At 41.7% G+C, this 16,988-nt stretch overlaps 1 protein-coding gene across 3 annotated transcripts in view; it reads left to right on the top strand.

Moving 5' to 3' along the window:
- SIAE (sialic acid acetylesterase) overlaps positions 1-16,988 on the top strand; it is a 34,038-nt gene that overhangs the window by 1,757 nt on the left and 15,293 nt on the right. For all 3 annotated transcript variants that reach the window (XM_036930080.2, XM_057491186.1, XM_036930081.2), the window contains 3 exons: positions 2,013-2,174; positions 9,534-9,709; positions 16,555-16,693. In XM_036930080.2, coding sequence (XP_036785975.2) covers positions 2,013-2,174; positions 9,534-9,709; positions 16,555-16,693 — 477 coding nt within the window. The remainder of the gene's footprint in view (positions 1-2,012; positions 2,175-9,533; positions 9,710-16,554; positions 16,694-16,988) is intronic.

Genomic DNA, 16,988 nt, shown 5'->3' with positions numbered 1-16,988 from the left:
TATGTGATTTGAGGCCAGTGATAAAAATTTAATGTCTGCAGCGTGTTGAGCGCTGAGCCTACCGCAAGGAAACTCCCCAGTAGAATGTAAGCTCCTGACTGCTGGCAAGGATTTTTGTGTTTTCTTCTTCTCTTTTTCTTTCTTTCACTGTTACATCCTCAGTGCTTAAAATGGTGTCTGGCATGTAGTAGGTATCAATAAGTATTTGTTGAATTAATTAATATGCAAGCTATTTAAAAAAATTACTTAATCTACTTGGATCGCAATCTGTTGATCAGTGAATAACATGATTATACCTGAGGTTGTGGAAGATACTTTCCACTGCTAAAATTCTCGAACTCCTAATAGAGCCTTGCACAAAGAGCTTCTGTAACTATGTGTTGGCAAAAACAGACTGACTTGGACAGGTATTTCCCCCAGCCTGGAAGACTGGCTGCACATCTAGAGGCTTTCATTTGCACAGGCTCATAGGCAAGTCCAGGCAGTTTTCTTCACTGCAACCCCCCATCCCCACCCTCCCATTCATCTCCCCCACCCCCTACCCCCCTGCTTAGCTCTTAGGCCTCTGGTTTTCAGTTTTTGTTCCAAATGAAGCACCTACCCAAGACTAGGCCCTCCCACCCACGTGCCTCTCTCCTCTTTGCACCAGCAGGCTGCCAACATCCTTATGCAATTCTGGGATGTCAGTCTTAGGGGATTGTGCTTGTGGTAGCTCTGTGACTCCAGCCCAGTGGGCCTTTTGGAGGAGCTTTATTGTCATGTAGGTTTTATGAAGAAACTAACTCATAAGAGACTGCTGAGGGTGTTTAGGGGCTGGGCTGTTATTCAGAGCGTGGGACAAACAGGTCACCAAGTCTGCGTAGGAGACTCAATTAGCTATGCTGCCCTGATAAGTAGAGCCTAAGGGGACATAATCATTTGCAGCTTCCAGGGAGGAAAATGTCAGTCTTGTTAGTTCTGATTCTCTTTCTTGTCTATTATTTTTGTTTAAAACCCTTTAAAAAGGTCATAATTTTGTTAATTATTTTCTATGGATTTTTATCTGTTTTCTTCAGACAAATTGCAATGCAACTTACGTTTTTTTCCCTTGTTAAGTTTTGATGAGAACTCACTGAGGCAATTTGGATAGATGCTTGTTATTAATAAAATGCTTCGATATAGGCTGGATGTTAAAAATAGGAATGATCTCGTTAAAGTGAGTTCTTATTCTGTCTTGTTAGTGACTCTAGAATAGAATCCACAGTTTCCTATGCTCTTCCTCTTGTTCTTTTTTGTATAATTTAGCTTGTGAAATGGGTAAACCTGAGAAAAAAGGCCTTCGTTCAGACATTTTGACCTTCTCTTACCCACCTTATTTTTTGCATCTTTATCTGAATTTGCCCTAGAGGGAAGCAGACTTGTCGCAGATACTTATAAATGCTTACTTAGAATTAGTGGGTTGCCAAAAAAATAAAACAACACAGTAAGGGGACTGTTTGGGGGATACTGACAGTGCAAGGCTGGCAAGGGAAGTGAAGAGGGGGGGACGTTAGGGGAGGTGTGCTGGAGAGTTGCAGGCTTCTTCATTCCCAGCCGGGAGGAGTGGGTGTGGTAATGGGCTAAGGGACAGGAAGTGGCTTGTTTTTCTCATAAATACCATCTGTGGGGTGCCCAGAAGGAGCATTTTAGTGACTTGGAGGGAGAAAGTCAAGCATCAGGGCAAAGCCTGAGAGCAAAGGAAGGTCAGGGGTTCTAAAGGGAGGAGGCTGTGGCATGCTGGTTGCCTAAGCTCTCTGAGCTTTCCTTATCGCTCCGTCTTTATGTGTCTCATGTGATGCCCATTGTTGGAAACTGTTCTTGTTATGTTGCTCATCTAATTAGGAGGAATAAGACCTACTTGTAGGACATTTAAAGGACTGGGTATGTTCAAATTCTCTTGCATAAAGACTGTATGTTCCTTGCTGTTAAACCAGATTCAGTCAGTGATGAATCTCCCCAATGATGCTCTTCTAAGCGTTTGCTCAATTTTTTAGATGTCGGTTTTCGCTTTGCTTCATACATGGATAATTACATGGTGCTGCAGAAAGAGCCTGCAGGAGCTGTGATCTGGGGCTATGGCATATCTGGAGCCACAGTGACAGTGACTCTGTGCCAAGATCAGGAAACCATCATGAAGAAAGTGACCAGTGTGAAAGGTAAGGCAGCCCAACCTCTGTTCAGCTTTTGTCTTCTTCTGCCACCTGCTGGATTACCTGAGAATGAATGCCAGTGCTCCCTCTCAGGTCAGCCCGCCAGGGGCCAGCCAGTCAGCCATTAAAGGTATTTGAGTATTTACCTTGTGCTAGGCCCCGAGGATACAAAGAAAAATGAAACAAGTCAAAGACTGTCCTCAAGGAGCTCATGGAATAATGGGAATAGACACCAAGCCATACAGTGCAGTGCAATCAATGCTGTGCTCTGAGGAAAGTGTATATGGTATCATGGGTACAGAGGAAAAACATCTCTTTTGTACCATGTAAGGGAAGGTGCCCATAGCAGGTGACATTTGAAGAGGCAGTATGGAGGAGTGGTTAGAATCCAGGCTCTGGAATTCACTGTCTGGGTGCAGATCCTCACTCTCACTTAATGGCTGTAAAACCTTGAATGTGTTATTTAACATCTTTGCATCACAATTTCTTTATTTGTAAAGGAGCTAATATTTAGGATTATCATGAGGATTAAATGAATTAACACATGTAAAGTATTTAGAACAGTGCCTGGCATACAATAAGTATTGAATAAGTGTTAGCTGCCATTATTATTATTATATTTATTATATTTAGTCAGTCTCTTATATTTATCATGTGCCTACTATGTGCCAGATACTGTGTTAGGTACTGGTGATACAGTGTTGAATGAAATAGATATGGTCTCTCCCCTCAGGAGGCTTATAGGTGTGGGGAGGGGACAGAAAGATAATAAGCAGTTACAGTTTAGGGTGATAAGTGCACAATGGGGAGGTACAGGGTGCTGTGAGAGTGCTTGGAGGGATAATTAACTTATCTGGAAAGGTGAGTAGGGCAAACCAGGTGGAGGGAATGGCGGGGCAAAGGCAGGGAGGCGCGAGTGAGCCAGGGCCCTTGGAGAAATGGCAAGCAGCTTCTGGAACACTGGGGTACATGACTTGTGGTGGATGACAGGAGAGCAGGTTGGGAATGTAGGGAGGAGGCTTGTTTGTCATTGCTGAGGAGCATATGCTCTATTTTGGATCAATGGATTCTAAGCAGTAAAATAACACAGTCAGAATTGTATTTCAGAAAGATTACTCCGGCAGAACTGAGGAAGAAGGATTGGAAATCAAGAAGACTAGAGGTAGTGGGACCTGCTGGCAGGCTGCAGTGATACTCAGGCAGTAGACCAGGGAGGCTGGACCCAAGATAGTAGCTGTGAGGATGTTCAAGAAGATGAGAATTAGCAGCTTTCATGAACAGAGAGGTCCTACAAAGGAGTCTCTGCCTAGAAGAGATAAAGATGCACAAGTGTGTGTGGAAGAGCAAATCTAGAAGCTACTAGATGCCAGAAGGCATGCTCAGGCTGGTCGAGAGGAGACGCCATTGTATCTCAGTTACACGTAGCCATGTAGCTATGGAATGTTGAGACTGGAGTCAGACAAGTGAGGAGGCTTCTCTGGGGGGCATGTGGAGGTAATATGGGAGTTCGTAGTTGGAACAGTGACTTGAATATGTGTGTGACAGGGACGCTTGTAGAGATTTTTTTGGCCCCTGAAAACAAGGATTGCCTTATTAGTTTTGTCAGTATATAGCCCTGATACCCAATTCAGAGTGATCCACACCCTGGGGCAGGCTCTCCATAATTCATTTCCATTCAGCACATATTTTATAATATGATGTTCCAGGCATAGATGCAGGGTAAGTGCTTCTTGTTCGTGGATTTTAAGACTTTTTAAGGTAAAAATGTTACTGGGTGAAACTAAGAGGCCTGAAAGGGCAGCCAAAGCTGAGAAGTTGTTTTCCGTTAGGTCTAAGCACCGTTGGTGACTCGGAGGGTGCGCTGGGAATGAAGAATCCCGGAGCTGGCAGGACTCGCTCTGCATTCTGTCCATGCTGAGATGAGCGGCACAGAGTACGAACAGTGGTATTCTCAGTGAATGATGTTGATTTAGGGATCCAGAGAACCACTGTAGCTCAAAAAAGAGGAACAGGATTTCCTTGGTGTTAACAGTTAACATTAGCAACACATATTTAGGAGGCAGATGACACAGTACTGTAGGTATAGATATAGAAAGGACAGAATACATGCATTTCATCTGTTAAAAATGTTCTGATGTATTTTTTTTTTAGCTTTTTCCCCCTTCATGGCTGTTTCAGGCTGGACCAATATTTAGAGTGGCCAGAGATGAGGCGAGAGGATAGGTAATGATTAGAAGGTGAGCCTCTTTTTTTCCTTTACAGTGAAACTGAATGTGCTCACTTATCCTAAGTTCGATTCTATAAACATCAGTCAAAGGCTTATTATGTATGAAACACTGAGCTAGAAACCCTGGAAAATTCATGCAAGAACACAAATAGTGCCCACTCTCTCATGCTGTCCTTCCACATTTAGTAGTTGAGGTTCAAGTAATGCTTCAGCTGCAAAGCGATGTGTTCCTCGGAGTCAAAATATTCAACGGCAACTTAAGGGAACCAAGTGATTGATGGACTATTGATAATTTCGCAGGAAAAGGGGTTGATGTTATTGGGGGGGGTAGATCAATTTATTAGGTTCTCTGCATTTGCTTGGCAGAGAAGAAAGGTATTTTAGTTTACATAGATCCACAAACCTACTTCAGTGAGCATCTTGCTCTGTCTTGCCCACAAAACAAAATGGATACAGTGTTATTTGGAGTAAAGGGTGTAAGCCTGGAAGAAATTTCATATAGCAAAAAAGAAAACCTTTCTCAAAGGAGACATTACAGGGTACATTGAAGGGTTGACTTCTATTTACATTTTGATGAGGACTCTGGGATTTTCAGCCAGACTACTTCACTTTGCCATTCTATCTCATTTAATATCAACATTATTTATAATCCCCTAGGTGCCTACAACGAATGGAATATGGAATATAACAACATAAAGGTTCTGTCCAGCAGACTTACTCTGTAAGCACTGGGGACATTAAAACCTGAGGGATGACTGGGAGTATGGTCAGGTACTGGGCTCAAAACATGGTATCAAATGCTGCATGATGATTTTTTCAGACACAGGGAATAAACTGGAGGAGAATAGGGTGTATCCTCTCACTTTGACACACATGGAGGGTGCATATGTAGATGATAAAATGTGGTGTGTTTGCCTGAATTTGTCGTCATGATTTTGAAGTAAATATTTTATTTTATAAATAAATATATTTTTTCTCTAACTTAGAAAAATACAAAAAAACTAAACCCCTTAAAGAAAACGAAAAAGAAAAAGCTCCTGGTTGTAGTGCTAGCATGCATACTAGTTTTCTATGCTACCTAATAAATTACCACAAACTGAGGTAGTTAAAACTACACGCTTTTATACTAGATCTGAAGCCGGGCCGTAGCATAGCTGGGTTCTCTGCTCAGGGTCTCACAAGGCTGGAATCAAGGTGTTGGCAGGGCTTCGTTCCCTTCTGGAGGCTCCACCAGCGAATGATCTGCTTCTGAGCTCCCTTAGGGTGCTGGCAGACTCATTTCCTTGTCCCTGTAGAATTGGCAGCATTTCTGCTGCTTCTAATCTCTGACCTCTAGACCTTCTTTTAAAGGGCTTGGTTTATTAGGTCAGACCCATTTAGGATAATCTCCCTTTGTATTCAGACTTAAAGTCAGTTGATTAGGGACTTAAATTACATCTCCAAAACCCCTTTATCTTTTCCATAAAACATAACCTGATCATGAGAATGACATCTCATCCCCTCTGCCATTTTCTGTTAGTTGGAAGCAAATCACAGATTCTGCCTGCACTTGAGGGGGGTGAATTATGCAAAGGTGTGGCTTACTGGCAGTCACCTTAGGGTGTGTCTGCTGTGGACACATACCATGCTATGGTTTAAGTACCTTGCAGAAACAGTTTTGATAGAAGAATATTTAAGCTTTATTTTTTGACATTCGTTCTTGGTGGTGCTGGAGATGAACTTTATGCAGAAAAATGCAGGTCAGGAAGGGACAGTTTAGGCAGCAAGGCCTTCTTTACCTTCAAGTCACTTGCACAAATCATTGAACCAGTTTGCAACTGGTTAAGTGCCAGGGTTCTGTGGGGCAAGAAGTGACGTGGGCTGCTGCCTCCAGCTCTAGCTTTTTCCTCTTGGGAAGCGAAAGGCATGGGTAAGGCTCCTATTTCTCTTCTTGGCATCTGAGATTTGGCACAATAACCTGAAAAATAATTAACATCTGATGTGAATAGCAAAAAAGAAAGAAGCATGAAAGCACTTTATGACTAATCATGTCTCCAGGCAAATTATCTCAGTTTTTTCCCTTTGTTTTTTCTTTCCATTTTGAGGTGGGGTTGGTTGGGGAGATGGAGAGAAAATGGAGAATTCTTGACCTAGGCCGTTGGCTGGAGTAGGAAGAGAATAGGGACAGTAAGAAATAGGCCACCAGATACGCTAACCATTAGGCACAATAACACGAGGGCCTTATGGGTTTGCACGGCTTTCTTGTCAGTGTAACTCCGGGCTGGGGTTTACTCTCTCCCATTTACTTGGGGAGCCCTCCCTAAGCAGCTGTTAAGGAAGGAAGGAAATGAATTTTCCTAAATGGGAGAAGAAGGAATGGGAGGAAGCAGAGATTTGAAGAAACAAAAAAGGATAATTTACAGAAACCTGGGCCCAGACTGGAAAGAGAGGTTACAAGATGGTGATTAGAGGCCAGAAGAAGGAACCGCAGCAGCTGTTGCTCGGAAAGCCAGCTGGATGGGGAGCTTCAACCCTAAAGGATCGGTGACTCAGTTTTATTACTCGGACTCAACCCAGTGGACTTGGTGGGTCCACACAGTTTCTAAAAACTGTAACTGACTTCACCAGCCTGTGGCGAGCTCCACTTTAACCTGCCCGTCCTGCACGGAGCAGCCATGGACTAATCCCACCGCTTTACCTCTGTCTGCCTTTAGTCTCAGATTAATGAAGGCTGTCTAAGCAACAGTCTTCCCAGGAGCCTCTCTGCTGTGTAAGTACTTGCAGGATAGCAGTTCTTGGGAATAAGGCTCAGGGCGTGAGGTCTAGTGTTCTTCAGACTGTGGGCCCCAGTGGGGGCCCATCCTCTGGCTATGGTAGGATACTATTGCTGTGTTTGCCCAAATGTCTCCCCATTCCCCTTATTTGCCTGTATTGCTCAGCAGCACAACTTCTCCGAAGCTCTGGTGAAGGTCGTTTTCCTCACCAGCCATAGTGCCTGGAGTGAGGCTTAAGTGTAAATACCTGAGGAACAGTAGGGACTAGGAATAGATTGCACAGTAGTAGAAGCTGAAAGATAGTTCTGCCCTCGGTTTTCTGGGGCTTGACCTCATCATCATAAATAAGTAAAGTTGATTGCAGAAGGACAGAGCTCCATTAAGATATGTTGAGTGCAAGAAGCCTGGAAAGACCTTGGCAAGACTGTAGTTGGGACAGATTGGAGCGTCTGCCTGCTCAGAAGTGTGAGCCATATGGAGCACATCACACCTGTGCCACACAATCTGTACTAGCTGCCCACTGTTTCCAAAACAGTGATTTTTTTTGCTTTAGGTGAATTCTACATTTAATATGTTGATGTCTGGCTATTGGTGGTATAAAAACAATAGTGAACGTTTGGTTCTGGGCATAACTGACCTCTTAGGGATGGGAGTATCAAGCTCAATCGGCTTTGCTTTGGAGAGGAGCCAGCATGTGTTCTCTGGCTGATGCCTTGAAGATTTTGGACATTTCTCCCAAGACTGAGCAATCCTTTGTGGTTTGAGCTGGCGCTGGTCTCCTCTCATGCATCTGGACTTTTCATGCTTCTGCTTAGCTCTTGCTGGTTAGAATTTAGCACAGTGTCTAGCACATAGTATGCACTTGGTCAGTAGTTTATGTTAGGCTGGAGAAAGGAAAAACAAGGACATGCAAACAGAACAGAGAGATGCCATAGGGAGAGAACAGACCAGACCCCAAATTCCGTGCCGTATATGGAAAGGGGACAGCTCTCCCTGAATTCCATCCTGATGTGCCAACTAAGACCCGGATGTCAGCCTCCTCCCTCTTGGAAGGAAAAAAGTTTCTAGTTGTCTATTATGTCACCTTTAGCCAATCATACCTCTCAACACCCCCCTAAGATAGCTTGCCCACTCCTCCCCCTCCTAATCCCTTATAAGCGCCCCACCTCCCTAACCGGGCATCACTTCTCCGGCTTGTAGTACCCAGGCCATGAGAACATCACCCGGGGGTATTTAAATAAATTACCTGGCCCTTTGTTGCCTCTCTTTGCCTGCTTATTCTGGCTAGAATTTATCTTACAGTTTATAATTATTATTTTTGGCAAGTGGGCATAATAATTTCAGGATGCTCCATTTCCAGCTCTTACTATTCTTTCCTTTTGAATCTACATTGATTTGATGGGCACAAATTATAAATCAGTTTGTATCCTTTGGCATTACACCAAGAATATTTATCTATTTCATGTATTTCCTCACTTTCATTCCTTCAACTTTGTTCATGTTGTTTGGTTCTCCTAGGCATCATTGGTGATTTTGAAGAGATTTTCCTTAAGTTTCTGAGTATGATGTTTGCAGTGGTGGTGGTGTAAGTGGGTGAGAGGTAGGAAGGGCGTGGTTCCTAAGAATATGTTATGAATTTCTGAAATAGAGTCTTGGGTAGCTTTTCATCTCCCCAATTAAGTCCAGAAACCTTAGATCTTGTAAATAAATGTGAAAATAATTAATTGGGCAATTTTAAATATCTTCTTCACCAACATATTAATCTATGTGCCTCCTGTAACTTCTTTGTGTCAGTTTCTCTACTCATCCATTAATCTGTTGCTTGGAGAACCCAGAACCACTGGTAGCAGTAATCCTTGGGAGCAACATGGGGAGTAGGTGGGGAAATTAATAACAAGGATGATACCATCAAATAAGGGGAAGTTCCATATTATAAATGGTTTTCTTTAACTTGCGTTCGCATCTGAGTGGGTAATTACATGTTTGTGGTGCTCTGTATATCCATTAGATCGTGATTATGTTCATACTGGTAGTTGGATAGTACAATAAGAACTTCCATTTTATGTTTTTTTATTAAATACCTTGAATTTTAATCTCTGTGTATGTTTGTCTGTCCTCATTTAGGATTATAACTGGGTAATTTATTTTTCTTATAAATGCTTCAGTTACAAGTAAGGAGGGAATGGTACAGAGTAAGGATGACAATGCTGCTGCTTTTGTTATTTCTATTCATTTGTCTGAAGTTTGGCCAACCTTCATAGCTTTGAATTCAGTTCATCACAGTGGCTGGGAACAGCCACAGATGAGTATGATGCATGACAGGATTGGGTTTTAATTTCATTTTAATTGATCAGTTAATTCCTCGGAGCCTTGTTATTATTTCAGCACACTCTAATAGCTGGATGGTGGTACTGGACCCCATGAAGCCTGGTGGGCCTTATGAAGTGATGGCACAACAGACTTTGGGGAGAACAAACATCACCCTGAGAGTTCATGATGTCCTGTTTGGAGACGTCTGGCTTTGCAGTGGGCAAAGTAACATGCAGATGACAGTTTCACAGGTAATTTACAGTCTCAGGGATAATAAATATGTTGATGATGAAGAAGAAAAAGGAGGAGGAGGGAGGAGAAGAGGAGGTAGAAGCCTTCTTTTTCACCATGTGCCAGGTTCTGTTCTAAGTATTAATTAGTAAATCAATGGAATTTTGCATTATTATAGAATTTTCATTTAACAAGTTTATGAGGTAAGTACTATCATTCACATCTCATGGATAAGGAAACTGGCCCACTGAGGTTACACTTAATAGTGGAGCCAGGATATGAGGGAAATTGACGCCAGACCCTGCTTTCTTAATGATGGGTGGTGTACTGTACGTGTGCCGGGCGCTGTTCCCTCACCTTCCGGGGCTAAGGTCAGAAGCTGATGGTAATGGGCATTTCCTGTCCAATTGAAGACGAAGTAGATTACTCTTCTTTTTTGATTGGTTTTAGAAGATGAGCTTCTGGAGAGAGAGCCTAGGAGATAAAAGCAATTAGATTTTGTTTTAATGCTGAGCAGCTCACATCCTATGTGTCTTTTGTTGTTGTGGAGGCTAAAAAGTTAAGACTGAATGTTGGCGTTGCCTTTTACTAGTTGTATGACTTGGAGCACATCTCTTGGTGTTTCTGAGACTTTGCTTTTAAAACATGCTTTACAAAGTTGTGGTTAAAATGAACATAGCATTATCTTTACCATTTTAACCACTGGTAAGTGTACATTTGAGGGACATTAAATATATTCACAATGCTGAGTGTACCTATGACCACTATCTATGCTCAAAACTTTTTCATCGCCCCTGATATAAACTCTGTACTCATTAAACAATAGCTCTCTCTTTCCCCTCTTCCTCCAGCTCCTATAACCCCTATTCTGCTTTCTGTCTATGAAATTGCTTGGTCTAGGTACTTCATGTAAGTGGAATCATAAAATTGTCTTTCTCTGACATTTTATGAAGCATAATGTTTCCACGGTCCATCCATGCTGTAGCATATATCAAAACTGTATCCCTTTTTATGGCTGAAATTGTATTTCATTGTGTATTCCACATTTTGTTTATCCATTCATCTGATGGTGGGCACCTGGGCTATTTCCACTTTTTGGGGATTGTGAATGATGCTGCTCTGAATATTGGTGTGCAGATATCTGTCACAATCCCCGCTTTCAGTTCTTTTGGGTATATACCTGTGAGTGGAGTTGCTGGGTGAAAATAGACATCCTCGTCTTGGTCCTGGTCTTAGGCAAAAAGCTTTCAGTCTTTCACCATGAAGTATGATGTTATCTGTGGGTTTTTTTATAAATCCCCTTTATCATGTTGAGGAATTTTCCCTCTATTTCTTGTTGTCTGAGAGTTTTTATCATGAAAGTATACTGAATTTTTTTAAATGTCTGAAGCTTAGTTGTCATAACTATAGTACAACAATGATTCTATCTGACCTCATTAATTTATAGGGCCATTATAAAGATTAAATTATTTTGCCAGCTTCTAAAAGGCTCTTATAAAGAGAAAACTGCTGTTTAAATATAAGACGTCATTATTTTTCAACTTTTATTATAAAAAACTTCAAACACACACAAAAGTTAAGAGACTTATAAACACCTATATATCCATCACCTAGACTGATAGTTGTTAATATTTTGCCATATTTGGTTTACCTTTTTTTTTGGTGGACTATCTCAAGGTAGACAGCAGATATCTTGATACTTTAATTAGGTATCATATAGAAAATTGATATGTATGTTCATATTAATATTTCTTTATATGTTTTCCTTTACAGAAAGAAGAAATAGTAGGCTAGTGATGACTTTTTATGCTTTTCTTAGCCTAGGATTTCTTTGTTAATTTTTTCCCTCTGTTTCAGTCATGGCCTTTGAAGATGAACTATTCTTAAATTTTGAGACCTAGCATTTTTTTTCTTTATTATAACTATATAAAGGTCTCACTGGCTCTGTTTGCCCTGCTACAGTGTTGGGGGGAAGAGCACTATGTAGGCTCCCAAGGAGGTACACAGGACGTGAGGAATCAGATGGGACCGTACAAGGGCACGCTGACTTAGCGATGTGGTCAGTGATGAAACTGCCCTTGAAGTGTTCCTGTCTCCACTGCTAACTAGAGAAGGGCCACGATGAACTATGAGCGAGGTCTCGTAAGTAAAGCTGGGTAAAAAGGACATTGAAAATGTTACCAGGGAAAGCAAACCCTAATACATCATTTGACTGGTGTCCCAGTGAGGCACCTGCGGTAGGACTGAAGTCCTGATGCTACATGTCTTTAGCCCCCAGATTTCTTTTTGGGGTCAACTTTGCTTTCTGATTAAACACAAAAACCATTTAGAATAGAGTGGATTTCTGGATGAGGTGTGATGGGGTTAGTGTTTTGGGCCTCGCAATTGTCATCGCCTACGTTTGTCTAGTGGAAGCTATCTGATTTAAAATTAAAAGTAAGGGAGACCATTGTTGTTTCATTTAAATTAAGATCAGGGCTGGACTGTGTAATAGCAAATTAATAGACATATTTAAGCCATATCAGCTTAAAATATTGCTGAAAAGCTAGTAAAAATATTTTACTCAGTTTCAGAGCTCCAGAGAAATTTCAAATTCAGAGTGATTTTCCTGCTTATCTGTATTTTCTGATTTTTCTATAATGAGCATAAAAAAACTATACTTTTTAAAAGGTTATAAAATTGATATTGACTTAACTAATCTCTTAAATATCTATCAAAGGCTCAGTTTACAAAAAGATGGTACATTTATATAAATAATATCTTATAAATTCTTAGTTATTGTTTGGCACTAATATGTTCTGTATACTCTAATTTTCTTTAATAGGTTGAGAACTTGGAAAGATTATTGTCTTCACTAGCTCTTCTTCTAAAACTCAGTTTCTTCTCCAAGTTGTTTTTTATTTTCCTGCTTTTCTTTCATTATCCTCTTCTCCATCTTTGAGAAATATTTAGAGATTCAAAAATCACTACAACAAGACCATGATCTCAATTCATTTCCTTAAAAAAATAAAATAAAATTGAGTCCTTTCACATACTTTATAATTTCTTGTGTTGCTTCTATAGTTTCTACCCTGCATAGTTACTTCTTTTTTGGGGTTAACGTATTACTAGATGATGCTACTAAAAAGATCCTGCTCTGGACATAGCTACTTCATTTTATTATTAGTTTTCTAAATCAAAATCTAAATTATTGGATTTATGTCTTCCTAGTCAATATTTTATTTACTCTTGCTTTCTGTCCTCCTTAAATATAAGGAAACCTTTTGAATTTAAATGTTTATTAAATTGAACTTTAACTCTGGGCTCCCTTTTAGCATAAGGGAAAGAAGGCAAAATTGAAGTTCAATCTCTTGATAGACAGCATGGTTTATATAGAAGTGGGAATGCTGTTAGCTCATTAAGGAAAACAGAACTTTCCTTAATGCTTTAATTGCAGTTCCCTGTTTGCACAGAAAGGCATGGAGTGGATCTGTTTGTATCTGTACAGTAAGGTTCTCAACAGCAGGCTATGCCAGGGGATCTCATCCCATTTTCTGTCAAGCTAACTCAGATTTTGATTGTTAAGGGTGAACATATTCTTTCTGCCTAGAATTTATTCTTAAGCACCTTCTCTATTGAACTAAGGCTATAAGCTCTGAGGTACAGAGACACAGAAAAACGTTCCATCTGAAGCAACCAATTGTTAATTTTTTATTCTTTTGTTTTAAATCATGCACTGAGTTTGCAAGATAACATTTTATGTACTGACACTACCAAGAGCTGTTTACTAGTCTCTTAACTAACACACTGTAGAACTTTACTATTTGATCAAAAGGATGCTCAATGTGACTCCTTTATTCCTTTTGCTCCTTTTCTCCTAAAGACTCAGAACATACACACACACCCCACATAGTGTCTGTCTATCTCCTTCCTTGCCTCTATGTGATTTTGCTAAGGAGGTAAGATTTCCACCGTAACCTACCATTCTTCACATTTAAATGCAGGAAATGGCAGATTGTATGCCCATCTTGTTAGGGTAAAGTGGAATTTTAAAATTGAATGTTATTTATAACAGTGAGTGAGATGTTTATAAATGGAGAAAAGTCTAAATGTTCATCTGTTGCCTCCGAAGTCAGGGTAGGGCTTAAGCCTTGGATATTTCTGGTTAGGCCCAGAAGAAGATGGCCAATCTTCTTAGGCAGGAAACTCATTTTTCAATATCTCTGCAATCCCCACATTCCTACTTCACAAGAAGAGAAATTAAAATCCGGAAGAGAAAGGCTGGTAACCTACAAGAAAAGATTCACAGGAGTTATGATGGCTGGCTTATTTATAGTGATTCCCTCAACTTTAAAACTGCTATATTGTACTGTAAAATAACTCACAGAACTCCAATTCTTTTAACTTTTCCTGTGTCCTTTAGTGTGCACATGTGCACACACACACACACACACACACACACACACACACATACTCACACACTTGTCTTGCTCCCCTGTGCAGACCCCACGCCAAGATTCTCTGAGGAAATAGATTCTTGCTGTTTCCTCATTAATTCAAGAATGTGGCATAAAGGTTACAAAATGAACACCAGTGAGCAGCTGCTTTGATGGTGAACTGCCAGTCCCTAGAGAGGCACTGGGTCTCTCTCTCAGCCGCAGCAGCCTTAATGACTTCAAATACCTTGGTATTCATTTACATCCTCATTTAAATACTTGGTAGAAAAATAATTACACTGAGGTGTTTGATGAGATGAAATGTGATCTCAGCAGATGGAGTAAGGCTTCCCCTTTCATCAGCAGGGAAACCGAGTGTCATTTAAATGAAAATCTTCCTGAAATCTCTTTATTCCTAAATTTGCTGCCAATATCCCTGAGGAAAATGCTCCCATCAAAAAGGCTGGGTGATATTGGGAAAGGATACCAATTTCAAAAGTCACTGTCATCAGGTACCACAAGAATTTCCCCCCACCCCCATTTTCAACAGTTTCTGTGGCTTTCAAGCGTTGGCTTGATATAATTGCTATAATACACAAATGGGAGTTTGCAAATGGCAATTTTTTTCTAGTCAGTGTTTTGGATCCAGTTCTGTGTGCTGGTAACAATCTGGGAGAACGTGAATCTGTTGGCCTTGCAGTAGTACTCCGCAGCGTTAGCAACGGGTCTAAAAGACAGGGAGCATGTTCACGCACATTGGCTCCCTGAGCTGGCATCTCTCTGTGCTGAGCCACTTGAGTTCCCAGCCAGTGCGGAAGCTAGTGTGGGTGGAGAGAGTGAGAGCGGTTTCATCCACTGTTTCCATGGAAGCAACATACGTTCCTCAGCGTCTAGGGCAGAACTGAGTTTCAGCGGAGGAGACTTTTTCTCAGGTACTTGCTGCTGAAAAATGATTTCCCTGCCAGAATCTACTGTGAGTGCGTCAGCCTGTTCTTACTATTTAATGTTTACTTTACACCAAAATTGCCAGGCAAGATCCTGAACAAACAGGTCGGGATTGCCTATGGAATTTTCCCGAGACCGTATGCAGTCTCAGTTCTGATAGTGGGAAGACCAGTAACGCTGACGGCTAGGGGTGCTGTTACCAGGAGCATTTCAGGCTGTGGCTCCCATTGTGACCTACGGAGTCATTTTATTCACATCAGGCCATCTTATTGGCCGCAGCAGGCTCAGCGGCAAGTCAAAAGGCGATTCACGGGGCAGCTTCTTTCAATGAAATGCTCTGTGGGGGCCCTCCGGCTGCCCCATCATTTCTCTTGCACTGTGGGCTGGAGGGCCAGCTGTATTCTCGGTGGCGGGTGGGAGGGAAAGCGAACCAGCTGCACACCCTGTGGCCAGCGGCCAATGGAAAGTGTCCCAGCCTCCTGTGCGTCTCGCCGTGGCAGTCCTGCCTCAGCTGGAGCTCTTGTTCCCTGAGGCCAGTGATGACGCTTCCCGATGCTCCTGTTAGCCCTTTGTTTTGGGAAAACCTGACGAGTCCAGGAGGATAGAGAGAAGACAAGAAAAGACAAACACATAAATGAAAAAGCAAAACAATATATTTATGATACATTCTTCTTAAAAGAAAAAATAACTAAAAAAATCAGGGTTAAAGGAAGTGGGACTGAACGGGTTAGCTTGCAGAGGAATGATGCTTAATAGGACTACCAAAGAAACTACCCTCTATACCACACACATTCTTGTCCAGAAAGAAACCTAACCCGTCCCTGCCATCCCTTGGCAACTGATGAGGTTTCGCAAAGTGATTTGGGAAAATGCGATGGGTCTTTGGAGGGACGCTTTTCTTTCTTTGTCTGCTTTCTTGGGACTGTTCTCTGCAGTCAACCTGAACACCACTTTGCAAACTGTCTCCTATGACCAAGATGAGAATGTGAGCACTTTGAGACTGATTTTAGAATGTTTCAGTAGCTCAAAAATCATTTCTCAGGTGTGTTTCTTTTAAATACACTTCTCCTATGGGTGTGGATTATACAAATTTATGTCTCCATGGCCTTTTGGGCTGCATTTTGAGAAGAAGTTATTGTTATGTCTTTATGTTATCAGATACTTTGTCTGAATAGAAGTATTTTAGTTTCAAGTGGTCTAATTAATAGTTGATCTTTAGCCTAAACCACTCCATAGCTCCTGCCTTCTAAATCAGACTTGCTCCTTAAGATCTCAGATTTCATTGTATTCCCACCTGTCTAGGGGCATAATTCTTCATGGTGTCTGTGGTCAAGGTGGGTGAGGGTGACTCAGACCAGCCCATCATTGATTTTGGTCATTCCTTTGACTTTGGTATATTGAAGGCTCACTTGCTCAGAGGGTTGGTAGTGTTTACTAGGAGGCATTAGGATAGTTGACCACCCACTCGGTTGGTATAATATGTGACATTCGTATTTCTTTTCTAGATATTCAATGCTACAAGGGAGCTGTCCAACACTGCTGCCTATCAGTCTGTCCGCATTCTCTCTGTGTCCCTTGTCCAGGCAGAGCAGGAGCTGGAGGACCTCAGTGGCGTTGACTTGCCGTGGTCTAAGCCCACCTCGGGTGAGTGACCCCTGGAGCATGCGCCATCTCCTACAGGGTGGGTCAGTGCCCTGGAGGGAATCTGCACACCTGTGTTTGGCTCTGATCTGTGGATTATGACTCCTCTTATTCATTTCTTACTGACTCTCCACCCCATTCCTGATGGTAGCCATTTCATACGTTTCTTCCAAAGACTCCACCAGAGAATCGTCCCCTTGCTATGAGCAGATGACTCTTCTTTCAGCTTCACTGAACACAGTGAGGCCATTCAGCACGAGTTCTGCCAGGGTCTCTCTCCAGCACCTCAGTGCTTCAT

The sequence above is a fragment of the Manis pentadactyla genome, chromosome 13 (assembly GCF_030020395.1).
Source record: "Manis pentadactyla isolate mManPen7 chromosome 13, mManPen7.hap1, whole genome shotgun sequence".
NCBI classification, from domain to species: domain Eukaryota; kingdom Metazoa; phylum Chordata; class Mammalia; order Pholidota; family Manidae; genus Manis; species Manis pentadactyla.
The sequence above is the reverse complement of the archived record's forward strand: the minus strand, read 5'-3'. Positions and strand labels throughout refer to the sequence as shown.